Consider the following 27,363-nt stretch of genomic DNA (forward strand, 5'->3'; position numbering starts at 1 on the left):
TTTGGGGCGAATCTTTGATGCTTAAAATACCAATTCTAAATTTAGCATCACTCTAGTTTGAAAGTCTGAATGTAGCTGGGGTTTTCAGTTTCAAATACCGGTAGCCGACGACTGCTTCAGAACATATTTCCACGTGTTTGCAGCATCTAAATCCATAGTAATCAGCTTTATTAATTAGAACTCTATCTCTTTTAAAGGCTCCCTTTGATTGGCAGCAAATTCCAGAGTCCTCTCAGAGCTCATCACTAAAGCCTTCGAATACTCGAGGATGTGATAGTGATTGCTATGATATTGGTAAGTCTGCATTGTGCGTTTTTATATTTTATGCATATCGCAGCGATTTGTTTCACCTTGGTAATTCATGTGATGTAGCCTTCTTTGTATGCCTCAATTTTACCTTCCCTCAGTTGTGCCTGAAGTTCACCTCCTGTGAATTCTGCCGCGATGGTTTATCATTATTTAATGATTATTTTCCACTTTTAATAACTTTAATTATGTATGAGCTAATTACTCAAATTTACTCTTCGATGAGGAATAATCTGGAGTTAGTCCCTTTTGCTCCTTATGAATGAGTTGGTTTGAAGTTTAGCTGTGTTTAATTTTATTATGCAGACGACCACATGAGCTGCGATTCTCGATGTGCTCAGTATGTTTAGTACTTATTTATGGGCTGTTGTTTAGGAAAAGTTTTCTTTTAAATGCTATCATTGTTTAATTCGTGTAACTTGGCGTGAACTATGGAAATAATACATTCATTGTGGATGACACATTCTAATAGATCTCCTGTTAAAAGTCATGTGCTAATTTGAGCTCTCATTCCAGAAGGTGCTGTTTCACATGATATAGATAATCGCCGAAGGCGAGTTTCTGACGAACAAGGAGTACACCATCCTTATTTGCCATTTGGATATCCTCCTGCATCAGTGAAACCAACCCCAAATCCTCGGCAGCTGCGACAAAACGCCCACCGGCTTACTTGCTATAGCCAACCCTCACTTCATTCATCTCACATCAATCAGCCGCATGCTGCATTTCAAATGATGATGGCCAGTGATGAGGAAGAGGCAAGTATATTTTTTTAAATCTCTTTTCAGCCCTACAATTATCTGGTTTTTGTGTGTGTTATGGCATTCATGGCACCAAAAGCAAATTGACTCAAGGATTCGTTAATTTAGGGTATTATTGTCCTAAAAAAAAGTAACAGGAACTGAGAATCATTGACGGGAACCAGTGTCTTTGGGAAGTTTATAATTCTAATTAAATGATAAATTGAATGAAATTTATCGTATCTCAGACAAGAGTAACATTCAGGCAAACAAATAGTCCTAGCAAATTGTTAATGTAGTGTATCAAAGAGCTAAAAATGGAACAGAAATAGAGAACTGGTGACTGGAACCAATGTCTTCGGAATGATTTTTCTGCTAATTAGATGTTGCGATTTAAATGAATGAATTAAATTTATGAGAGCTAACTAACTGGCATTGAAGTTATTATAGACATCAGTAGCATTCATGCTAGAAAATCGTCACAATCAGTTGTTAATGTATCATGTTGAAGTGTCAACTAAAGGCACAGAAACCAAGGACCAAGGCCCGGAACTGGTGTTTTTGGGATGTTTATCTTTCTAGGTTGATGATAATGCAAATTCCTTGAAGTTCAGCAGTGCTAATTGTAAGTGAGAGCCAGGTTGAGTATTGAGGGACATAAATTCTAAGTTTTGAGGGAACTAAATTGTAAATTTTGAACTTGTGGGCTTTTGTGTAACCCAAAACATTGAGAAAATGTTGGAGTGAGCATGAGTGAGTGATTTTTTGTCAAGTGATAGAATTTAAAAGACATTTAAAGCTATGCTCAGTTACATCTATTATAATTATAGCAAGCTCTAGTTTTTGATCACTTGCTGACATCAGTGGCAGTGAGTGAAAGTCGTTGCCTGCCAAACAAGAGGTTGTGGGTTAGAGTCCTGCTGAGTTGGTTGCCTATGTCGAGAGAATTGTTGTTCGTGCATGTGTAGTTGTTGAAATGTTTATTATGCCCCGATGTGTTAGGTCATCAAGTGCTGATTTTGGTGGTATGGAAATAAATGAATGAATTCTTGTTCTAATATGGTTATGTTGGTGTTATTTGTGCTCGATTATCAAGCTTTCTTTCATTATGAGGTTCAGTAAGGTATATTTACAGCTTTCATTTGAACATATATGTTGCAATAGCAATTGATTTTTGAGCAGTGTGAGAAATTGCCTTGCGGGTGAAAGGAATTATGTATTATTGCTCCGTTTGGTCTTCAACATTTTCTGCAACCTACATACATATATTATGTTGGCTTCACTTTCCTTACAACTGCAGTAAAATATAGGATTCATATGTAATGAATGGGAAATTATTTCTGGTTATGGAATATTGAGCAGGGAATTGCAATGTGGAATTGAAAACAGCATTCTGCAAGGTTTCAAGGTGATTTAAAGATATGCTTTCACTCATCTTTGACGAACACAAAGGATTTTCCCCTTGAAATGGGGCAGGAGACATAGGCCACAATACATCACACATTCAGCTAATGGCTAGGGTCACTCATCTGGGGCTGGATAATCTGGAAAAGGTGGTCAAATTTACTCTACGATCATCTGCCCTAATGGCTATGCTAGGCAGGAGTTAAATTTCAACATATACATAAGCACTTAAGAACAATGGTCATGCAACATCTTCTGGACCTCATACTAGGATCTGTGAAGTTTTTTTAAGATCAGAAAATTGTCCACACTATGTACAGTATCCAAACATTAGTCGCCAAGATTTGATTTGTGGAACCTCTGGTCCGTAGTAGGGCACTTTACCCACCAGACTACCAGAACAATATTGCTTTCAAACAGTTAATGGGCGTACCCAGCAGGGGACAGAGGGGGCAACTGCCCCCCCCCTCCCCTAGAAGCGAAAACAGTAGCGGATACAGATATACCTAATTCAAGGAGGGGGGGGGCGCAAAAGATACCTTGAGTTACCTTCAATTTTATTGTAAAAAAAAATAATCAATCTCATACAAAGTTTAAGAAGGTTTTAATTAAAGTGATTATGTAAAAATATAAGACAATGCCATCTTATGATATGAAAAAGTTAAAATTGTGGTTCTGCAATATTTAGCATTACAGGCATCCTCACAAGGGCACACTCTCTGTCCTCCCCATCTGTATCTGCCACTGAGCGAAAATGAATTTAGTTCAAAACAAAAGTTATGAACAAATTTTCCTTTTGAAGAAAAATGATATTAGTTTAAGACATGGAACTAAAATAAAAATCATTATTTTTTCTAGCAAATAATTATAAAAACTAATAAATTGCTGTCATAATTTCCTTAAAAATTTTGGTTTCATTAACCTTTTTGTGTGCAAAAAAGTTATGACTTGAACGACCACAGCTAGTTTTGCCAAACCCCCCTAGTATTGATCCTGGGTACGCCCATGAAACAGTTTCAACACCTTATGTGTCATCTGTGTCCAAAGATGCTCTGACGAGAGTAAACTCCATTCCAGGTGAGAAGTGGGCGAAGCATACTTCGGAAAATATAAGGAAAAATTTGTGGTTAGGCCTTATAAGCATTGTCATACTGTGATGCATGTGATTGAATTTCCCTGTTAGATGGGGTACGTAGTTTGAAAATTCCAGGTGTTACGAGAACATTACGACGATAAAATTTTGGTAGATGGACGGCTTGGAATAGTTCCTGAGCTAGCCGTATTCAGATGCCAATGAGCTTTGCATTAAATTTTCCCACCACTGTACATATCATACCTCTGGCCAAAAGCCTTCATATTTGATCTGCTCCTGTTTTACTGTTAATTAAAGTAAAGCGACAAGGAGTGTGATATACTTGGAAGCCTCATATGAATTAAAACTGAAAAGTAATTAAACTTTGTACAATTTCACTTAAATGAATAATTTATTCGAATCAACATGTTTCATTGCATAGAAACATCATCTGGACTGAAACATGTTAACTAGAATAAATTATTTATATATTGAGTGGAGTTTGGCATAGTTTGACCACTTTCCTCTTGTTTTAGAGTTTCACCAAGTATCAGCTGCTGCAATCACTTTTATTACATATGAATTCCTTTTCCAATAAAGGATGATTTAAATATGGCTTTTTATGGGTTGGTTACCTAGGTTTCAATTAGAAGCTGTTGGTGACGCAATTGTCACTAGTAATGAATTATTTTTTTTCATTTAAGGGCGCTTCAAGTTTTGACAGCATTAGATTTCAACAGCTTCACTCAATGAATGAAAGAAATGGTGGTGCACCTGATTGGGTGGACCAAGGAGGGAGCGGTGAGGGAAGAGCAAGCAGGGAGCATACCTCACCATCTGGCTCTGAGCCACTTGCTAGAGGTGGCTCGAAACCGAGGGACGAACGAGACCGAAATATTCTACCCGAAAGAGAAAAGAGCAATGTCTCTAAAATGGTTTGTAATAAATTTTAATTATTTTTCAATTTGAGACAAAGCACTTTGAATTTTTAAATATGTCTTTGGGTTATACTGTGCCAAGTCATCTAATACTAAGTGTTTCTCATTCTAATTTTCTTGAAAATAGATACAGTAGACCCTTGCTTCAGGATATTAATTTGCTCTGAGGTACCAATCATAAGGCAAATTCCAGTGTATGTAGGATATGCATTATTTTGCAATGATGAGTCAGTTTAAAGAGAATCAACTCATGTAAATGCTGCTATGTTAAAATATGTGTTCCCTACAATAGGGTTTTCTTCAGGCTTCTCTCTGTCTCTGCTATGACTTTTTCCATCCATTCCGTCCCTCTCAACCTTCTCTAACAATAGCATTTAAATCTCCTCAGATAATAAGATTCTCTTCTTCTCTTGGCTATTTAATCACTTCCATGGTAACCTTGTATGTCTTCTTCATCTTCATAGTCCGTCATTGGCTTGTAAACCTATACTATTATGGTATCTACTGGTTTGGTCTTGATCTTAACCATGATTATCCTTTCATTAAATTTCATTAAAGGTAAAAAATTATAAAATAAATCCATATTCTGTTGCTATTCCTCAACTTTATCCCAATTTTAGCATTATCATTTAGAGATTCTGTGTGTGTAATCGTATAACTTCCTCTCCGAAAGTCTCCCTCTTCTAGCCACTTCATTTTGCTTACTCCTAGTACGTCAAGGTTCAATCTCTGTATTTCCACCCTCAAAGTCTTTAGCCTTCCACAGGTCCTAAGCGATTTAACTTCCCATATTCTTATTCTCATATTTTTACCACCTTCAACTGATGTATGTACCCTCTAAAGTAGTCCCCACCCCAAGATTTGTTGCTAATCATATCAAGCGCTGAACCTTTCCTATAGGAAAGGTTCAGTGCTTGCTTATCTTAATTTATATCTGTATCTTTCTTTCTTTTCTGTATCTGTAAGTTTTCTTGACTCTGGGAACTTTTTACTATGACATGTTCAGTAAATCATAGAGTTCCTGTACTGATTTAATTATGATCCTATTATTTTCAAAATCAAACTCACTACAATCTATGAATGCCTCATGTATTGATTGAAAATGTATTTGTCCTAATTGATGATAATTTAAAAAATATATGATTACATATTAGATGGTGACTTCTTATTAATAATCATCTTGTTTTTTTATGCAGCCTGATCGCAACCAAGTTCTGAGTCGCTTGAATCAGATCAGAGATTACATAAATCAAACAACTTCACTGATGGATAGGATGCAGCATTCAAGAGATCCTGTGAGTTATTATTTCTTAATTTACTTATCATTTGATTTTAATTGATGTAACCTTTGGTCTCTATGCAATCCTGGATCTTTCCAGCATACAAATGTGTTTGGTATTGCCTGTCAATGGAAGGGGATTTTATTTTTCACCAAATTCAAGCTGATTTATTACTTTTTTATTAACTGCATGCAGTTCAGTGTATTATGTGTTCATTGTCCTAAATTCTAGCCATTTGAACTGTTTTAAAGTCACTTTACATTCTGGAATATAATCAAAGGACTTTTTGTACATTGCATAGTTAGAAATTTTAGAATGAATTTATGTTGTAACTTATGAAGCTCATATAATTAGTTCTCATAATGGCTGGGAGATAAATTGCCTTATCAGATTGTTACCTGTATTCAGGAGTGATTGATTAATCACTCCTGAATACAGGTTACTCCTATACTTTTCCATTTTTCCTTTGTTTTCATGCCATTTCAATTCCATAAGTAGTAATTTCTCTCTCTCTCTCTATGGATGTATTAGGTTTTAAATGATTTGCATAGTAAATCATGAAAATGTTTTCATATCTTTGGTGGTAACATCACTGTTATCTTAGCCTCCAGCTTTTGGAGATAGGTACCCGTGCTTGAATTCTAAATCATTATTTGTTTTTTGATGCAATTAAATTGCTACTTACATTTTTTTAAATTCATGTAAATAATTCAGATCTAATTTGAAAAGCTATTCTAATCGAATCATATTTTATTTTTCTATATCGTAGAGAGTTGCTGCAGAATACTGTAAGCTTACAAAAATGCTCCTTGGTTTGCGAGACAGTGAGAAGAAGCTTGAAGATTTACTATCGACTTTAAAAAATTTGGCTGAATGTGGTGAAATAGACATTAGTGGTGGTTGTGTGGTGAGTAATGTTGAAGCATAGTTTGAGTTTAGTAATATATAAGTGTAGTTTAATCCAATAGATTGCCATCACTATGTTATCTTTAATAATGTTTTTTGTATGGTCTGTGAACTATGTGTTTCTACATGGTTGAGAGGCATTCCTTGAAACTTAAAAATTCAGATTACCTTTTTTCTAGAGGTGACAGAATCAGTCTGGAGGCCTTCCTTATTTTATTTTTTCACCTTTGGCCGTAAGGTAGGACCTGCCACGAAAATATAAAACCGTAATTTTAGTACTTATGTATTTTAATGCTTCCTTTTATTCAGGGCATGGAAAGTAGATCCTTTGTTATCTGTTGTTCAATTAACCATTTATTGGATCATCTGCTTATCTCTTTCATAGGTTGTGCCCGAGCACTCTCACTCCTACCTTCTTCAATTATCAAGTCCTAATGTTAACCACCTCAGAAAAAATTTTATTCAATTAAATGGGTTCAAAAGGTAGTGGGAAAGTGTGATGCAAAAACTAAGCTCCTGAATTGATTATCCATTTCTTTTAATTGTTGTTAACTTCCTTAACGTTAATTGTTGTTTACTTTTGCTATTAATCTTCTTCAGACAGATAATCAAAGCTCTATTGCTCTTGCAAAGATATTAACCATTGCTGATAATAATTGTTCAAATAGAGTAATTTCACTTTGATTTCATGAGAGAAAAATAACCTAAGCCAAGTATTGAATCACCTTTTGTCATTTTGCACCATTGTGCGAACTGCTATGTTGCTCTAAAATCTACTCACTTTAAATGGCAGTTTTATGGCCCTATGCATAGGCGTACCCAGAGGGGGACAAGAGGGGGGAGAAGTAAATTTAGTTCAAAACGAAAGTTTTGAATAAATTTTCTTTTGAAGAAAAATATTATAAGTACAGCAGACTCCCGATTATCCGGCTGCGGTATATCTGTGTTGCGGATTATCCGTACTTGATTTTCTCTCTCGCTCAATATTTTCCGCGATCTTTATAAAAAAATAAAATTGGACACAAAATAATTGGAATTACTGCATTAATGCTAAGATACACCAGGCTTATTATTTCTGTTAGAATCCCCTTCGTGAAACGGAAGCAATCGTGCGCTAGCTGCAATCACGGGTGCACCGTGTTCCTGTTTTCCAAGCCCCGCAGTGCGCGACCGCACTCCGTGATCACAGATACACGCCCCTCAGCAGTTGCAACCTGGGCAACTTGTGCGAGAGGTGACTACGTGGCGTGGTGCCTGGCAGTGTAATTTCTGACATCAAGCAGTGGTCTTGATGCAAACCACTCTTCTGTATCCGTGATCACAAAGCCAGGGATGTGTGGTTTTCGAAACCAGGACTTACATGGCGCATTAATAATACGAGTGCAACCATGTTATCACCGTTAAAAAGATTGTGAACTGACAAAGAAAGCTCTCAATGAGTCCGGGAAGCACTCTATTATAACAGAATAACTGCATAAATAATAATCTACAGTAGACTCTCGTTATTACGAAGTTCACGGGGCCGAAAAATCGGAGGTTCGTAATAACGAAGTTCGTAAGAACGTTTCTTTTAAGAATCGTCGAAAGAAATAGTGTATTATAAACGCTATTAAATTACGCGGAAATATATATAAACAAGAAAATTCGTTTCAGTTTTTCAACAGAAGACTGCGCCATGACGATATCGAAGGTTGATATCTTCCCGAACACATGAACTCCGATGTTCAAACTAGATGCGCCCCAAGACCTTGTTCCAAGGTTGATAAAATTACAGTCCGGCCACCGAGAGTTGTCCAGTAACAGACAATGGGCTGGGTAGGGGGTATGGGAGCCAGGTAAGAAAGCGAAACGCTTGCAAAGTGTTCCATGAAGAAAATAACCGGAAGGGACGACGAGCGTGAAGGACCTAGAGGGATAATTACTTGTTCTTGTGATTCGAAGAATGGGCTTATTTTGGTTGGTCAGGCTTATTTCGGTGCTCGAATATGCATTTGACAACGTTGTATGACTAGACGAGGGTGTGAGGTGCGTTTGGGGGACAGCGATTGGCTTTAAACCGTGCTGACGCAGGATTATCCACCCCTCCTATTGTGCCGTAATCGGACACCCTTCGCCAGCCGGACTGCATGTAAGTTATCGAGGAGTACGGTTATCCTGCGGGATGCAACACTGCATTACACGTATGCGCTAACTCACGATTGTGGCGACCTGATCCATCGGGGCCTGCGATGCATCCGGAGCCGAGAAAATGTCTCCCCGCGGTAACGAAGAACGGGCGAAACGCTGAACAGTTCCTAAATTCACACCAGATTCAATGATACCTTATTCAGATGGTGATTACAGTGAGAGTTTCACAGCGCCAAACCGCGTAGTATCGGCCAAATCGAAAGGCGCCAAATTTGAAATTTGAAAGTTTTGAATGCTCGTATCTCTGAAAATTCGTACATCGAATGTGCATAGGAAGAGGATTGACTGTACATCCCATTTACTAACGGTTATGAGTGGGTCACCACGACTTCACAGGAATGAAGGCTGTTATATGATGTAGCGCGTAGACTGAATAAAGAACCATAATTGATGCTCTTAAGCATAGTACACGAGAATAACGTGGCGCGATTATTAAAACTTAAGTGTTGTGAATATCCACCTAAATGCCGTGACTTGTGCGTGTAACTTCGTAATAAATTTCATATTGCAACCGCCGGGACCGGGACTTAGGTTCGTAATTTCGTAAAAACGAAAATTTCGTAATAACGTTTCTTTTACTATAGCTTGGATAGGCCTTTTAGATGGGACCAACGATTTGCTTCGTAATAACGAGAACTTCGTAACAACGTTGTTCGTATTAAAGAGAGTCTACTGTATTGTTTTTACGTAAATTATGAACATTACAAGACATTAAAGTAAAAGTTTGGGTTAGCCGCGATAATCGAGAGTGTGCTGTATAAGACATGGACTTAAAATAAAAATCATTATTTATCCAAGTAAATAATAATAAAAACTAATAAATTAGTGTTGTAGCAGGTGTCGGGGTTGTCTGCTAGCAATGAGAAGTCAATGTAGTACATAGTTTGGGACGATGTTTATTGATCCATTCCGAATACAAGACTAACTTGCCGGCCGAAAGGCCGCAGTATTTATCTGTTGGATCACTTCCAGAATATTCCATATTACCGTTCTCGAACATGAAAGAAAATGCTAGAAGGCAAGAAAAATCAATTAATAATTTCACTCTCCGGCACGGGGAATCGAACCCGGGCCGCCCGCTTGGGAGGCGACCGCGCTACCGCTGGGCTAGCCGGCCTGTTGAGGGGAAGCGATGAGAGAGCGCAGTTTATGTTGCCTCCGGGCAAGCGGTGTGGAGGCGAGGCAGGAGGTGCGGCCGCCACAGTGTCATAATTTTCTTAAAATTTTGGTTACATCAACCTTTTATGTGCTAAAATGTTGAACAACCACGGCCTGCCCCCCCCCCCCCACCTAGTTTTGAACCTGGGTACACACTTGGTGCTATGTGTTGAAAAGCACTTGATCATTCTATCAACTGTTGAAATTCGTGGTATTTAAATTATTCATTTGGGAGCTCTTAATAGTTACCGGCAAGTGACTGATATTGATTGAGCTTGCTCTAGTGGTTTTATTATATCTTGGTAATCACCGACGTACAAACATCTAACTTATAATATCCCTAGGTTTGGCCAATATGTATCGTTTTCTAAAAATTGGTTTGAACTTGAACTACTTCTGATATGTCTTTAAAAAGAATGTGCACAGTGTGGCGACACTGTAAACTTTTGATTTATGATTGTTATCTATGCAGCCTAATGATATTATGTCACTATGCTGATTCTGTCATAAAGCTAACCAGCATCATTATATTGAAAAGTCATAATTATGATATTTATGTTCATAGTAAAAAAAATACTCTTGGAATATGTATTTAGAGAGGTATTGCATATTTTTTCAAAATTTCATTTAAATAAATATTAAATATGTTTATGTGAACAACTATTATTGCCCTATAAAAACTTAAGTATGCATGTTATAAAGTGAATGAAATGCAAATTAGGTGCATTCATCAGAAAATGGGTATTTCTTCCATTCTTCTCATGCCTAAATTCACTAAAGATACTATTAAAAGTTTTGATGACTTTAACTATAAATTTATGTACTTTCAAATAGCCATTCTACCCTAGAGAGTGTCTGTCTGGTGTACTTTGTTAGTTATAAAAATCAAGTTATAGACATATTAATCTCATAGAATAATTATGTCTGTGTGCTGCCTTACATAATAAAAAACATATAACCTAAATAACTCTTTGAATTTGGATAACTCTTTGTTTTCACTTCCCTATTATTTACCCCCATGCTGTTGTTTACTATTTCAATAACCTTTTGAGGCTTTCCCTAGTGTAATGCTCCAGTTTTTGATTCATTTTTTGAAAGGTTCAAGCCTATTCATGTAATGTGTGGCAGTTACAGATATGGCTTTCATTTTATCTGAATAGTAAAAACCAGATTAAACATATTTGTGATCTTGTGTTCTTTTATTGAGGATAAATTGCTGTAGAAATGTGTTGCCTTTATGCTGTTTTCTGAGAACAGTTTTTTGTGGTTTTTGAGTGAAAAGGAAAATGACGGAACATATGCATGTTTGATGCTTTGCTTTGTTTTGCTAACATCATCTAACTTGTCGTGCTCCTTTTGTGTTCTTACATTTTATGACTGCTAAGTTGGAAAGTGTTGACTATGAGCATCTCCAGCGTTTCTCTCAGCTGCTCGAAGTGCTGAAGAAGCAAGAAGATATGTATTTGCATCTATGTTCCAGGCATTGGGTAAATTTGGAACAAGTTTTCCATTCTATTTTTTTTTTTTTCATGTATATAGGATTACATGAGGGATTAATCTGGTTAATATTTACATGCAGCTGCTAAGAGATAAAATAATGATTTAAACCTATAGTTTTGTAGTGTATGCTTTATTATTTAGTGGCTTGGATAAAAGTACAGTAGATTCCGGTTAATTGGGACATATCGGGACTTGTGCACTTTGCCCCAATTAAGCGGCTGCCCCAATTAGGCAAACCATCTTGTATGTGGGCATAAACAAACGTTGAAATGATAGAAAGAAGACTAAAGGATGTTTATAATGCAACACGAGTTTATTATACTATTAATTTGATTAATTAATCGGCGAGTTTAGTTAATTTATTATGATTTTTTAAGAATTATAACAATTTAGTTGAAAATATTTTTCACAGCCTCGGGCGACGCTGAATGAATGTCTTTTAATAAGTCCTATTAAAGAAAATTCCTATCCTCTTGCGGATAGTATAACAATAAGAGCTTTCAACATAGGGCAGAAATAGGAACATTTGTGAAAAAGAAGAGCGAATCAAAGGAGGAAAACATAAAAAATAGCATTCAGAAAACAAAAAATTTTAATTTCGTCGCGAGTATAGAGTCTATGTCGCCGACTCATGGCCAAATAAAGCGCCATGCTGTCCCAATTAAGCGGAGAATACTCTGGGATATTCCTCTATTGGGTTTTGTTCTTCAAGATCTGCCCCAATTAAGCGGCTGCCCCGAGTAACCGGTGGACCCATTAAACGGAATCTACTGTATCTGAAAACAGGATACATTTACCATATCCTCAGCAGAAGTGGAAGACATAGGATTGAATCACAGAATGTTACATTGAGCAAAATTTGCTTTTACTATGTTTGCCTTAAGTTAGTCTGCTAAAAATCTCAATCCTCGAAACAAGTTCATAATGAATTAAAGTAAACAATTTTGTAAGAATGAAAAGGCAAGATAAACCTATACAGTAAACTCCCGATTATCAAGGCTTATGATGGGGAGAGGTGGCACAAATGATGGAAAAATGCGGACAATCCAATCAAACTTTCTTTTTAACGTCTTATAATGTTCATAATTTAGGTAAATCAAACTGTATTATTATTTATGCTATCATATCTTAGTCAGATTTTAGATTTCTTCCAGGACTAGTTGTGAGCTTTCTTCTCACGATTTTTAAGCGGCAATAATGTCATTGTAGTCATGTTCCCTCTCCCCACGTATACTCCCGCAAACTGTCTAGGCATGCAAGCTCTTGGTTGTGTATCATGCAATTTCTACTCCCTTAATCTCTGCTTCTACTTCCTTCTCTACCTTCACTTCACTGATATACTCTTCCCTCCAGTTTGACTTAAACTGTTTGTGGTGTTAGATTGTCTGAGTGTGAAGAAATCACTATTCTCTTGGGCTGTATTCAACCGCATGGAAGACCACAGAAATGAATGTGCATTTGCAGCAGTATGAAAAATACATTTAAAGATCGTTGATAACATCTTTCTTGGTTTATGAATTGTTATCCATTGAAGAAATCTTCCAAATTATTCATGAAATTTCCCACCGCTCATGTTTTCTACAATGCTTGAGCAGACGTCCAAGTAAACTTGAAACACTCCTAGTCTCCAAGTAAAGAAAATATTTATGTTTTACTAATGAAAATTTTGAGCCTTATGTATACTTGTATTAAAATGCAGTAATCCTGGTTCTTTTGCATCCAATTAAAAAAAAAATAAAGATCACGGAAAGTGTCAAAGGAGGTGAAATTCATACGCTGATAACCTGTAACATGGATAATTAAAGCATGGTAATCGGGAGTTTACAATTTGAAATAGCTGGTATATTATTGCAACCACCTTTCAGAATACCTGAATTCACTTAATAGGCGCATGAAGAGTAATGTTTGGTGTGTTGGAAGTCATGAATACGAAATTTCCCGTATATATGAATGTGTCTGCATAGAAATACATTGGCTTTCATTCACAGATAATGTTCCAGGTTTCAGAGGTTATTCATAAGTATGGTGCATTTGTTTGAAAAATTCTGATGAAATACCTTGATGCTAGAAGTAACATCGATCTATGCATTAATAAATGTTGAATGACTCGTTATTTTCATCCATTGAAATCAAAATGGTTATAAGATATTACGTTTTTTATACTTTGAAAGTGAAATAGTAATCAATTTTTTAAATACTTTATATATGCAATGGATTACTTTTTGATTAAGAAGACATACATTGATGTTAAATAGAACTGGATTTCCCAGTGTATACTGTTTATTCCGAGCCTTTGCTTGTATGCTTAACATCATTATCTATGCTAAACAAGGTACATATATGTACTGCTAAAAATGTTTGGCATTGCTCTATTTCTCTTTATTTGTTATGTGATGTGGTTAATCTTTTAAATGAATCAGTGAGGCTTCATTGTTATATGAGTTTTCAATTTCACCAATACAGTAAACTCTCGATTTTATGAAGCAGAATAATATGAAGTGAAAGTGTAGGTCCCAACGAAAATCCTATGCTAGATGCATGGCATATTTGAAAATACGAAGTTTCAAAAATACAAATTTTTTTTGAAATCGCAAACGTCGACCATCCCCAGTAAGAAGTTATATTCTGTCTTATAAACAAGGACATAATTACTTGATTGCAAAACTACTAAAAACATATTTATGATGGCAGTTTTTTTAGTTTTATGTTTTTAACGGTATCTTGCATTGGATGCCAAGACTGGGAGATGTAAATTACTTGGATAAATCATTGGCCAAGGGCTGAGGGCAAACATAGTAGAATAGGATTGCGCTCTTAAGCTTTACTCCAGCTATGTCAATTTTGTGGTTGTGATCACATGGGGAACAATTTTTTGGCGTTACAGCGTGTGACATTATGAAGCACAAGTAGGTGATTGCCCTTCTGGGGAAAGGGATGCCCGATTACCCACAACGGTCAGCAAGGTATAAGGGGAGCACAAAATGAAGGATTGAAACAAATAATATATTAGATTTCCCAGGTATCTAGAGCGAGATCTTGAGGTCATTTGTAGTCAGACGAAAATTGTGATCCTATTTTTCTTACAAAATCAAAAAATGCTGTCCCCCTTCACTTCAAAATAATTCCTTTGTGGCAGAAACCTTAATGCCCCTCATGGGTCTCCTTGCACGGGTCCTTGTTTAGGAAGTGGGCGTGCGAGTTTTAATGACCCTGGGAAGGGGGCGGGGCTCGGATGCGTTGTCACTGCTGCATCAACTCTGAGCTTAAAAAATGTTTGCCTGTGGAGTGCTATCTTTTCTTTGAACAAGAGTGAGTCTTTTTGGAGAAAAAAAATCCTACCTGACCTTGGTTTATGCAATTTCATTTATTATATGAGATGGGATAATTTATGATTTGTTTACATTTCAAAATTACGCGTGAATGCTAGCAATGTGGAGATCGTAGATTTCTTAATACATGACGGAATAAGTACTTTACAGCAATATATTCCTTTTAACCTAGAAAACTCTCACAGATTAAATTCAGTATCATTTAAAACGATCCTGTCGAGGCAAATGTTCATGATAAAACAAAGGAAACATTTTGTGGGTTTAAAAAATTCTTGAAACCATGCAATTTGATATTAAAAAGTGCAGATTTTTTAGTCCCGATAACTTTGTATTATCAAGAGTTTACTGTAATAATTTTTGGTTTTTGTTTAGTTATGGACTTGGATTTTTTCTGCTATGCATGATTATCTTTTATAAAGTTGTATTAGATGTGAAAAACACTTGAGCCCTCAGTGTGAAGATTGTCACTTGTTACGATGAAAAATAGAATGGTACAAGCCTACAAGCATTTACTGCCCAGGAAAGCAGTGTTTTAGGATTGCTTTGTTGCATACCTTAACTTTTTAATTCTTTTTATAATTATTTGATTTAGTACCTGACATTCACCAGCATTACTTGGAGTGTCGAACTTCTGAAGAAATTTTCACTGTTTATTGATGTGCATATTTAATGAACCTAACATTACTGATATTCCTTCTGATTATTTTCTATATTTTATTCCATCTTATTTAGTTAATATTTTGTGTTCAAATCTAATGATAATCAGAAGTAAGTTGGTGAACTATGAACAAGGCAAAGGGCTAATGTTGAATTTTGTTTATTTAAATCAAAATACTAGGATGTCTTCATCCATTTCACACTAACTTTCTGCAGCAGTTTATTCACAAATAAATTTTATTTTGCTGTCATGCCAGCATAGCATAGACATATCAGCATAAAAGTTAATTAGTCTAAAATAACCTTTAGATGATGTAGAGCTACTGATTTCCTCCCTCATATTAAATGAAGGTAATATCCTAAATTTTCACAAAATAGTATTAGAGGTACATATTTCTTATACATTGGGTGGGTTAAGTTTTTGTCGATAAACTGCTCTTTACAGAAATACCAAATTGATAAGTAATAATAACAGTAATATTTTAATTTTTGTGCAATTTTTTAATATTTGGTGAGTCATCTTTTTACCGTCATTATTTCATATGTGGAATAAAGGGCCCATTGCATCATTCTCAGAGAATTATGCTCTTCCAAGATTATATCAATGAAAATTCATTTCTAGGTCTAAGATGCATAATACCAGGAATATTTCTTAAAAATCCCATGAGTCTAAACTCTTCTGTTTTGGTCTTCTCTTAATGGAATTATTTGATCAGTAAATAGTTTTAAGCGAGTAGTCTGAAGCTAGACGTATTTATTTGAAATGTAGGTCATTTGAATGAGTAAGCAGAATTCATCAAGTTTAACGTTTTATATACCTTCCAAAAGTTTCTCATTATACTATGATAATCAAGGTCTTGTCCATGTTAGATTGTTGTCCTTAAACTATCAGTGTTTTATTTTGAGGTTAGATAGAATTGGTAAAAACTTTTTTGACTATATTTAATAGTGATTGATTGAGTTACTAAATTTATTATTGTATTATTTCAATTATTTGAAAGTAGGGCTGGCATATACAAATATTCCTTTTTCTTTGCTCTTATTCTTAATTTTTAAAAGACCAAAATAAACTTAATCTACAGGGAAAGATGAAACAGAGCAACCCAGAAGTTAGGCGAATGGCTGGACAGCCAGGACGGATTATAAGCCGGGATAATGAAATGAATTCTCAAGTGGCTAATGCATCTTATCGTCCAAGTGACATGGTATGGTGTTAATAATTGTTAATATTGAATATTAGTGCTCATTCAGGGAAGCAATTAGATAGGTTTTTTGTTCTTTTCCAGCAAAGTTATTTAGCATTACTTAGAGCATTCACATTTTAGTGATAAGGTAGGCATAATAGCCTTAGGAAACTTAGTAAAATGTGCACTAATTTTTATTTCTTTCCTCTTCCTGTATTTTCCTCATTTATGCCCAAAAATGGAAAGTTTAACCAAATATTTTATTTTTTCCAAGTTTTCATTTTTTTGGAGTATTGTTAAAAATTAATTTGAGACAAAGAAGGGTATTTTTCTTTGCTTAGCATTAATTACATGACTACCATTGAAGAAAGTTAGTACATATATTAGTAAAATATCCCCTGATGCAATATCATATTTTCAGTGGTATATGGTTGAGAAACTCTTTAGTCTTGTTTACATAATGTCATAGAACAGTTAGTATCTTCATTCTTTGTTTAGTGAGTGGTACTATTATAAGCTTATAGGTTTGCATATTTTTATTTATTAGTTTTTTCTTTTTATTTACTTAGTTTGAATGACTGCACATGACATTATGTAGTAAGTCATGCAGTAAAGCTATACCACTCTTGCAACAAGAATTTTGTAATTTTCATCTTGTAGAAGGTAGGTATTATTTTGAGATGCTTCATTTAGGTACAGCTCGTTGATGTATTTTCACCAATTTCATTTTCACAAAATTGTCTTAGAACCCATACTATGGATTACTTTCTGTTTTTAAGTGTAAGGAGAAGTTTTATTTTTGCAGAGGGAAAGAGTGGCAATTTCATCAATATTTATTGCCCTCCACATATTAACACGAGACCAAAATATTTAAATATACATATTATATAACATGTGTAACTCAAATATTACCCGGGCTGGGTAAGACAGTATAAAAGACAATGAAAAAGACAATATAAAACACACAACTAAATTTTTGGTTGCGAGACTCTTGTTCCTAACTCTGAGGAAGGTGGCAGTGCAACCAATAATTTAGTCGTGTGAATGTCTTATGTTGTGTCCTTCATTGTCTTTCATACTGTGTGTTTATCTTCTCTGGTTGCTGTAACTTTTGAGGCATTGCGTTTGAGGGAATGAGAAGGATTAATTTTGTTCTTGTGACCAGAAAACTTATGGTAAAAATTGTGCAACTTGAGAGTCTGCGTATAGTTACTGTTGCATAATTGACTGCATATATTGTATGTATATGGCTCTGTGTTTGAGTAAAATCTTCCTTGCATGAAGTAAGCAGCTTTGCATGCTTAAGTAAGACATTTCTTCATTGTTTTCCTTCTCTAATTTTGTTTATTTTGTGAATATTAATTTATTAGATACATTTTTAGAGTTGTTATGTGAATAACCAGGGTTAAAATATTTTTCATCCAAAGAAAAGGCCTACTGGTGTATGTCTCTAATCCTTTTGTAGAACGATAAAGTAAAATCGTCTGCTTCTCAATCCAAGCATATTAGTGATAAGGTATTTAACATCCAGTTAATTTCCATATTCATCTATATGAAGGATTTCATTGATATACGAGTTTGTATGCATGTTATTGAAGGCTTTTGTGTAAGTAGATTGGTAGGAAGTTGACATAGGCACAGGTTTTTTTATAAATTTAGAAATTGCTGATGAAGTGTGTACTCTAAATTTGTGAATTTACTGAACATGATGTATTATTTGCCTAACACTTTATAATATATGTAGATGATAAGTTTCAATTGAATTTAGTGCTAATTAAAAGTCTTTTTATGTTTAACTCTCATAAATTATTTTACTAAAATACATAATTAACACTAGAAGGACGGCAGGGGTCATTTGACCCATTTTCAGAATTCAAATTTATTTTTCTCTTATTAAAACATTTTTTTAAATGTTGAAACTTTTTGACTTTGTTCATTTTGGTCTATATTTTAATAAATTGGTGAAAATTCAACAATAATGTTTTGTTTAAAATTTTTATGACGTGTTATACCTAGAAGGACGGCTAGGGGTCATTTGACCCACAACTGGTTTTCGCGCTATTTTCTTGCCCGTGGGCACTTTAGTGCCATGTATATCATATAATCAGCATGAAGCTAGTGTGGTAGATGATGTGCTTCATTTTGAATCTGGAAGTACCCGGTTCAATGCCAGTTTCGTCCCAAAGGCTCCTATCTGTATTCGAAAACCTAGGCATAGCGACTTGTTGTGCACAATCTTTTGTTGTTTTTTGGGCAGCAAAGGGAAATAAAACCTTTTCAATACTAGATTTGCATAAATTCATGTAATTATGATATTTTACTTTTGTTTTATTTATTGTTCAATGATTATTGTATTACCCACACCGAAAAATCCTCACGTGTCCCAAGAATTGTTTTCCATCGCCCGAGATTCAGAGCTCTTAGAGACATTATTTTCAATATCGACTCATCGGGTTTACGAATAACTTTCATTTTTCTGGCCTGACGGAACTGTCACTTGACCTAGCCTCTTTGCCGTGTGTCCAGCATTAGTGCCGCCTGACCCCGTCGGGGTTTGGAGAGCGGAGGAATTGGGTGGACAGTAAAATTCTACTGTAAATCCTACCCTTGGAATCCGCACGTAGGTCAAAGAAGAAGCATTACTGCACGTTCCTGGAAGATACGAATCAGGATACGGTTGGCGGTTGAGTCCCTGCCTTTCGAACGGTAATTAGCGTAACTTCTGAAAATTTTGTCCTTTTGTATGAATTTCTAATGCTCTCCAGCTCTCTATACCTCCAATGCAACTGGAGAAGATTCTACCATAATGCGCTTTCGTTTGTAGATTTTTTCGCATGCATATCAGTAGCGAGTTGAGGAAGAAAGTAAGAAGTCAAGAAATATGTCAAGAGAAGAGAATTGTCGCGATTCAAATAGCTGTAGGGAATATTGAAGATCAGTCTGGAAGTGAATCGTAAACATCAGTTCAAGGACATTCTGACCAATCCATCAACATCTGCGTGTGATGGATGCGACGAAGTCCAAGATAGTGAATCCGATGGCGAATTTGGCGTGATAGCAAATGCACAGCTCTATCCAACAAAATGTAATTGTCCTTTTATGAGGTAAATTCCAAATAAACCAGACAAATATGGAATCGAGTACTTGGTTTTGTGAAATGTGAATACAGATGTGAAATGACAATACAGCCTAAATGAATTTCCATTTTGTGGCAAAGATGATGATTGGCCATCAAATCAAGCGTTGGGGAAATAATCAGTTACTAAAGTGACCGTAACATACAAGAATTCAGGAATAAATGTAACTTATAACAATTATTTTCCATCCATCCTGCTGGCAGGAAGTCATAAAAAAATTGTACACTTCTCTTGCATGGACGATCTGAAAAAAACAGGCGTGACGCACAAATATCCATGACCACTAAAATATCCATGTAATCCATTCAACGCGAGTGTTCAAAAATACCTTAGGCCATACTCTTTCGTAGAATCAGGCATACTAGAACAATAATGTACTTTCACTCAGCAGCATGATCTTAGACGACACTATTGCCGAAACGATTAAAAGAATACCAGAGACCGTCCTATTTCATAATAAAAACAAAGCGGGAGTAGATATGATGGATAGCATGTATCAATTTATTTACACGTCTCCATATCCAACAGCCATATCTCCACGGGCACAAAAAAGAAAAAGGTGCCAAATACCATCAAATTGAATCATTGCACCAATTTCCTTTCCATTTTCCGAATTCTTTTTCATGTGCAAATGGCTGGTGTCCAAACACCCCCTGCCACTCACTTTTAAGCGGCTTGCGGGTTAGTGTGTAGATTTAGATGTAGATGAATAAATCATCCAATGAACGCATTCAGCGCAAAATAATATTTTGTGGAAACAGCGCTGAAAAAATACTGTCTCTGAGATTTACAACAAAGTAATAAGTTTTAAAAATTTTAATGCAAATATTGTAAACCCATTACCCCTATTGTTTAAACATGTAACACAGCTTTTGTGTATGTATTTTCATTATTTGATTTGCAATCGACTACTACATACGGTTTAATTCATGATTCCTTAGAATAATTGTTATTAACTTTTGACGATGGAAATAATATTTAATAATGTTGAATAGTGTTTTTAATGAACTGATTCAACAATTGATACAATTAAACTGAATATTAGTTGAAAATTAGGCGTTTTATTCCAAAATACATTTTAGGGGTCAAATGACCCCTAGCCGTCCTTCTAGGTAGCGCGAAACTCCCGTCCTCCTAGTGTTAAGGTATCTTACTAGGCTTTTATCAGGAGACTTCATTTTCAGCAAGTGAAAAGTTTGCGATCGGTTTTTCTGATTTTGGCACCAATTCTTTTTAGTTTATGTTTCAATGCTGGTTCTATGCTTAAGAAGCAATAGCAATGAGAAATGAAGAGCCAAACCATCCTATCTGTACATTTTTTTTTATTAGTGATGAAAATACTAGGGTATACAGTGGAACTTGGTTATAACGTCATCAAAGGGACCAGAAGATTTTTATCATTATATCCGAGTGACGTTATAAAAAAAGCAGCCTTAAATCTGATTGACACCACAACTTGACATTGCACAAACAAAACACAACTAACGACGTGTAAAACAACTGTCAACATACGCGATGCTCACACGGAGGTAGGTAGTGATGTGACTGATGATCTACCCTAACTAGCGAAACAAACAATAGAATAAAGTGTGCCTGTGGCAGTGACCTTGTAGAATGTAGGGGTGGGAAGGGATAAGACCCAGGTATGCGGGACAGCCCCCGCTCCCTCCAGACACCAATTAAACAAAAGAGTTGCATCCGGTCACCTGCTCAACGTCCAGCTTGTGACCTGTTTTCGCTTTTGATGTTTCTACATATGGTTTCTATGATTTTTGGGACATAGTACAATCACACCACCACTTGTGCAACCTAGGAACCGCAAAATTTTTGACGCAATACCCAAGCGTCGCAACATTTGTTGACGATATAAACGGGTTTTCGTACAACATAAAATGTTCAATTTTGGCTGGTCTGTATGAAATGTGACGTTAAACCCGAGTTGAGGTTACAACCGATGCCGTTATAACCAAGCTCCACTGTATTTAATTTACATAGGATGATTTTTTAGTGTATTTAATGCATGAAATGAATTGTATAAGTGAAATGCATGAAAAGTACTATGAGTACTCCGACAAAATTTATGCCACCACTGCGGCTCAGCTGGAAAATTGGTTTCCTTTCTGACGGTTTATCACTCTTAAGAACTAAAAGAGGGAAATTAAAAAATGGTCTCTTTTCAGCATCCAAGGTTGTGAATGAAAATGCCTGCCCACCTGCTCAAAGCATAATTTGCGCTGGCCACTGGAACGGTGGTGCATTCAATATCTTTTAAAATTTATACACAATTGGGTAGATTCCTTCATCAAAGAAAACGAAATACATTGATTGCGATTCCTTACCCACCATTATTGAATTCATAATATACAAATTATTTGGTTTTAGAAATCCCAGTTTAGACGAATGGCCACGGTCAATTTTAACCTCATTTGAAAAAGGCCAGATTGGCACCCATGCGATTCCACTCCACGTGACGTCAAAGGGACCTAGTTTCTATATGAGTAGTCAGGAGTTTTGCATCGTCTGAGGTTACCAATGCATGCATGAGGCACAGAGCTCAGGGAAACATCTCATAATAATCACACATTAAAAATACCTAAGTTCAGAAAGTTTCCTTCATTTGATAGGGGAATAATAATCCTTATTTAAGCCAAGCGCTACCTGCTAGCAGGATACTCTGCTACCTGCTAGCAGGATACTCTGCTACCTGCTAGCAGCCTGCGTTGTATCAGTGCTCAAGCCTCGCCCCAAGGTCACTTCACACGCCGACAGCTGGAACCAGAAATACGTCACACAGACTTTTCCCATCATTCCTACTAAGTTTTTTTTTTTTTTTTTTTTTACATTTAGAAAGTAAGGGTATAAGACTGGATGTTTTTGAGCAATTCGAAATTGTACAAAGTGATTTGAATACGCTTATGAATGAGCAAGTGTTTTTCACCCACTCCCCTCTCCTAAAGATACCCTTCACCAAAACAAATGGTGAAATTCTTTCCTCACCCACGCCTTAAGTGCCCCAACATCCACGGGGTGTTTCCCGTCCGCCCATCCTCTCTACGCATTTGACCATTTTCTATTGCTGGCAATTTCCCCCCCCTTGTACCCCAGCTAACTTTCACTCCTTCTCAGCTAACCCAAAGGGACTCCTCACCCCGCCTTTTTTCCTGCGTCGCTACTTACTCCTCTCACTTTCAAAAGACACGCGGCCTCTTTTTACCCTAAGCCCCCCTTTTTTCACTCTTCTCAACACCACCTCCTCCTGTTTTGCTATGGTCTTCCGCACGTGTCGTCATTTTACAGTTATGACCAGAACCCTCCCTCCAACGTGGGTTCTCCACATCCCGTAGTTGTATCTTTCCCCATTGTCTATACTCTGTACACCCGTTCCCACCCCCCCCATCCTCAAAGATGTCAAATCCTCTCCTTCTCCAATACTCTCCTCTCTCAAGGGTATAAAAGGGATCTTCACATGTGTTCAAGCGTCTTGTACCAGATGATGGCTCAGTGAGCCGAAACGCGTTGTACGCATTAAAAATTCTTGTGGAAAAGTGCTACGACCTTTCATTTACTTAAATATGTCTAACTTCCACCAATTGAAGCCTGAATCTGTTGAACTTATTCCTACTAAGCGTTGCATTTTTGTGTGCTTGAAAAATTTCACTTTTCATTTAGTCGCGAAAAATAGATATTGTCATTCAAAAATCTAAGAACGTGAAATGTGCACTCCAGGAGACATAATCTTTCGATTTGGGCAATAAAAAAATAGGAAACCACCCTATTTGACTCTCTTGCCTTCCTTTTCCCTGCTAACTCCCTCTCACCCTCCTCTCTTTCGATGCTTTGCACTTACTCTTCCACTCGTGCAAACCCAAGAATGTGCACCAAACTCATCCCCACTCCTTCGCTCTCTTATCTCTGAAAATTTTAGGATAGTAGTTTCCATAGGGAGAGCACCTATAGTGATAAGTTCCATTGAGCATTAGAAAGAATGAGAAAAATGCTGACTACCTCAAAAAGCATCACCCTATGATCAGAATCAGTCATTTTGTAAATCGCATATGGAAATATTTACGCAATATTCAAGCAAATCATTGCAACAAGGGACACTGTATTTGTTTTTTTTCTGCATTAAAAATAAAATTCTTTAAAAAAATGTAATATCCATAAAATATATTCGGAAAGTATTTTTTTCATCTTCGCCAGAAGAGCATTAAAACAATTAGCCCATTTATTTTATAAGTAACCGTCTATCAGTTGAGAATTCATTGTTGCAACCCTCTTACAAAAGAGTCACGTTTGCAGTTTCTTCATTCTTGGTGTCACTGTTATTAGCTTGTCACAGCTTTTCTAATCATATGCTTAAAAAAATTTTACTTTGGTCAATGTAAATATCAAGTGATACAAATTATAAGAACTTGCTGGCATAATTAGCAATTATAAATCAGTAACTTAAAGGACCATTGGATTACAAAGACACCAAGAGTGAAACTCTACTACACCTCAGTTTTTTTAGCCTGCATTTTACAATATTACTAATTGCTCTTGAAAAAAATGCAGAATTGAATAGGGAATGAAAATAGGGAAGGTAGTGATTTGATTAGTTTTTCCATGTCCCTTTGCATTTCTTTTATTTTTTATATTCTAACTCAGTTACACATTTATTTCTGCTCCGATAGTAGTCTCCCTCCTCTTCTTCAATTTGCTGAACAGTTTCCACTAGGAGTACCTGTACTTCTATTTAAACTTATTTTCCCAGGTATTTCAGCTGCTTTTAGCCTTGCCTCATGTAAGGCTATTAGTTTTCCCTGCCTGGAGACAACATCATAATCTAAGGAAGGACTGGTATCCTTCTCAATGCAAATAAAACAGTGTTCTGGCAGTGAGGTTGTCAGTTCTCCTAGTAAAGCTTATTATGTCTTCAAACTAAACTGAATTTAAATGCGTAATCCATGATATCTGCTAATCGACTGTCTTTTTCTCTCAGATGTAAGTTTTCTGTAGTTTTCCATTGGGTATTTTGGGAAGGAAATCCATTTGGTGTTGTTGTTTCATTTAGACATGTTAAGAAGAATACAAGAAAATATTTCCAATGTCCATATAATATCATCTAATGCACCATTCATTCCATTGAGTTTGGGCCATTTCGAGAAACTCTCTAGTAGAGGGACACCTGATAATTAGTCTCGTATTTGGATGGCGAAAAGATGGAGAAGGTTTGCCTAGTTTGATTTTGCCTTGTTGGCAAAAGAATATTAACCCTTTGTTAAGGAAATCTGTTTTTCCATTGAGCAATAGTGGTGGCACAAATTTTGTTGGGATACTTTTTTCCCCAATAGTATAATGTTAGGGTGTACGATGCAGATGCTGTTCAGATTGCAGTTATTTTGTGGTTCATAAGCATACCTTGGGTTTTTCTGCCCATGAGTTTACCATATAAGCACGTGTAAGAGGTGCACTTGTGTAAGAGACGCACCCCTATTTTGAGCATTGGAACTAAAGAAAAAAAATTTGTGGCATTTTTTTATCCTATCGCGCAATGCTGCAGACTTTCAGTTATTTCAAAAGTTATCAAATTTTCCTCTTTCAACACTAAAAATTTACGCGGCATTTTTTTCAGCTAAATTTACATGATATGTAAGGTTCTCGGAGATAAGGAAGTATTCATTTGTAGCCTTAACCTTATGATGCTAACTAGGTATAGTCGGATCGGATACCTAGGATCCAAAAATTCACGGTTAATGCCATTCACCATATACTTAGGATCCAAATTTGTTGAAGAAATAAATGCTTTCGTGAATGCAACATCCCATTAGAATGAGTAGAAAGAGTCCTGATCCTCTCTTCACATAAGCCGTTGCTCTATGATGGTTGTACTACTCACGAAAAAGTTTGTTTAAATGCTCTCATAGGAGTATTGCAATAGAATTGCAGCCGTGGAAAATTTTAAGGCAAAACACGACAGGTACATAGCGTAAATCTTCCCAGGAGATTGGACAACAATCGGGGGAATCTCAGCGCCCTAGGTTAATAGCTACATCGTAGATTTCACGGAATCACACTTGGCCCACCATCAGCCAATGCCTCTGCCTTTTTCTTCCTTTCCAAAACCCCACAGACCATAAATCACTTGCCTCAAAGGAAAATATCAAGTTACACGGGAACAATGGAAACTTGTTTCATTCCTACCCAGTCTCACTAACTGACCTTTTTTGGTCTACCAGCTTAAATTCTCCCAGTTTCTGGATGCCAAATGCTATGATTCTCCTACTTAGCTCGAAGATATCTCAATAGATTTTAGTAATTGTGTGATTGTATGACTAGCACGAGGTTCAAAAAAGAATGAGATTTAGCACGACGCATTTCTGACAGTATTTAACCCTTTTGCTGCTTCAATAGATTTTTCATCGGTTCCATTATTTTGCCTATTATCCAGAAAAAAATGAATTGAATCATTCATTTGACGTCACTGAATGTCGCCGCACGAATGGACGTAGTTCCGCTAGAATTTCGAGCAGATGACAGCACCTACGACCGAAGGGAGGGTTTTTCGAAAACGTAGATATTTACCCGCATGTCGTGTTGAAAGGAAAAGTTTTTTGAAAGTCGTGGAATATCCCCGCATGTCGCAGGCAATAACCATAATGTTTTTTGCGGGTATTCCCGCTTGTAGCAGCGAAAGGGTTAAGTTTTTTAAGCATAGCATGAGTGCATTCAAACAAGACGAGACAGACTGGAAACTTCAAGCAACGCAAACTGCATATATCACATTGCTGCGCCTTTGCCCCTTCGCTTTGAAGGCAATTACGTCACATTCAAGGTTGGACGTGATCTTCCCTTGCTCATTCGCTCGTAGCTTGAAAGGTGGAGGGTGCGCACTCCTTCCCCTCGACCTCTCCTTCAGCGCTCTTCACTCATAAACATTTCCGATTTCTTATATCCACCATTTAATCCAGCAATGTACACACTCGTTCGAATTTTTTTAACCGCAGATTTTGACACCAATATAATTTTCAGTTGCAATAATCCTCATAATAGCACCTGAAGATGATTTTTGAAAAATCAGGTCCTTAGCGTAATGGAAATTACTCTGCAAGACAGATGTTGATTGTTAACTAGGTATTGTCCTTCAAAACTATGTGTTTCTCTACATTTGATTTGTGATTACTATTTGCAGTATAAATGCCGTGGTATGCCCACACGTGACAGTAAATTTTGCGTGCCCTCCGGAGTGAAAAACCCCACGCGATCATTTCCATGTTTACCTCTGAGGTACCGACGTGACAGCACGATGCTTAAGAGCAAGAAAGGCATTCCGGAGTAGTTTTAAAATACGTGTAAGGGAGGAACTCCCCTGTCTGCTGCATGTTTTTGACCAATAGCGACCAGTGAAGGGGAGGGGGAGGGGGGGAAAGACAAGAAGTTTGTGTAAGAGGCACACCCTCATTTTCGGCTGCAATTTCTGGGAAAAAAGGTGCACCTCTTATGCGTGCTTATACGGTATTTTCCTTGGATCCTTGTAAATATAAAGTTCTTTTCTTATGATATGCAGTAATTTTTTTTCTTTTTTC

General features: G+C 36.4%; 1 protein-coding gene across 5 annotated transcripts in view; it reads left to right on the forward strand.

Annotated features, from left to right (window-relative positions):
• The window catches only part of LOC124162178, a 78,405-nt gene that overhangs the window by 640 nt on the left and 50,402 nt on the right, over nt 1–27,363 (forward strand). For 2 of the 5 annotated variants that reach the window (XM_046538605.1, XM_046538606.1), the window contains exons 2-8: nt 198–294; nt 823–1,064; nt 4,227–4,457; nt 5,657–5,755; nt 6,510–6,647; nt 11,377–11,478; nt 16,560–16,682. In XM_046538605.1, the coding sequence (XP_046394561.1) occupies nt 198–294; nt 823–1,064; nt 4,227–4,457; nt 5,657–5,755; nt 6,510–6,647; nt 11,377–11,478; nt 16,560–16,682 (1,032 nt within the window). The remainder of the gene's footprint in view (nt 1–197; nt 295–822; nt 1,065–4,226; nt 4,458–5,656; nt 5,756–6,509; nt 6,648–11,376; nt 11,479–16,559; nt 16,683–27,363) is intronic. The other 3 variants (XM_046538608.1, XM_046538607.1, XM_046538609.1) reach the window with 3 other exon arrangements.

The sequence above is a fragment of the Ischnura elegans genome, chromosome 7 (assembly GCF_921293095.1).
Source record: "Ischnura elegans chromosome 7, ioIscEleg1.1, whole genome shotgun sequence".
Lineage (NCBI taxonomy): Eukaryota > Metazoa > Arthropoda > Insecta > Odonata > Coenagrionidae > Ischnura > Ischnura elegans.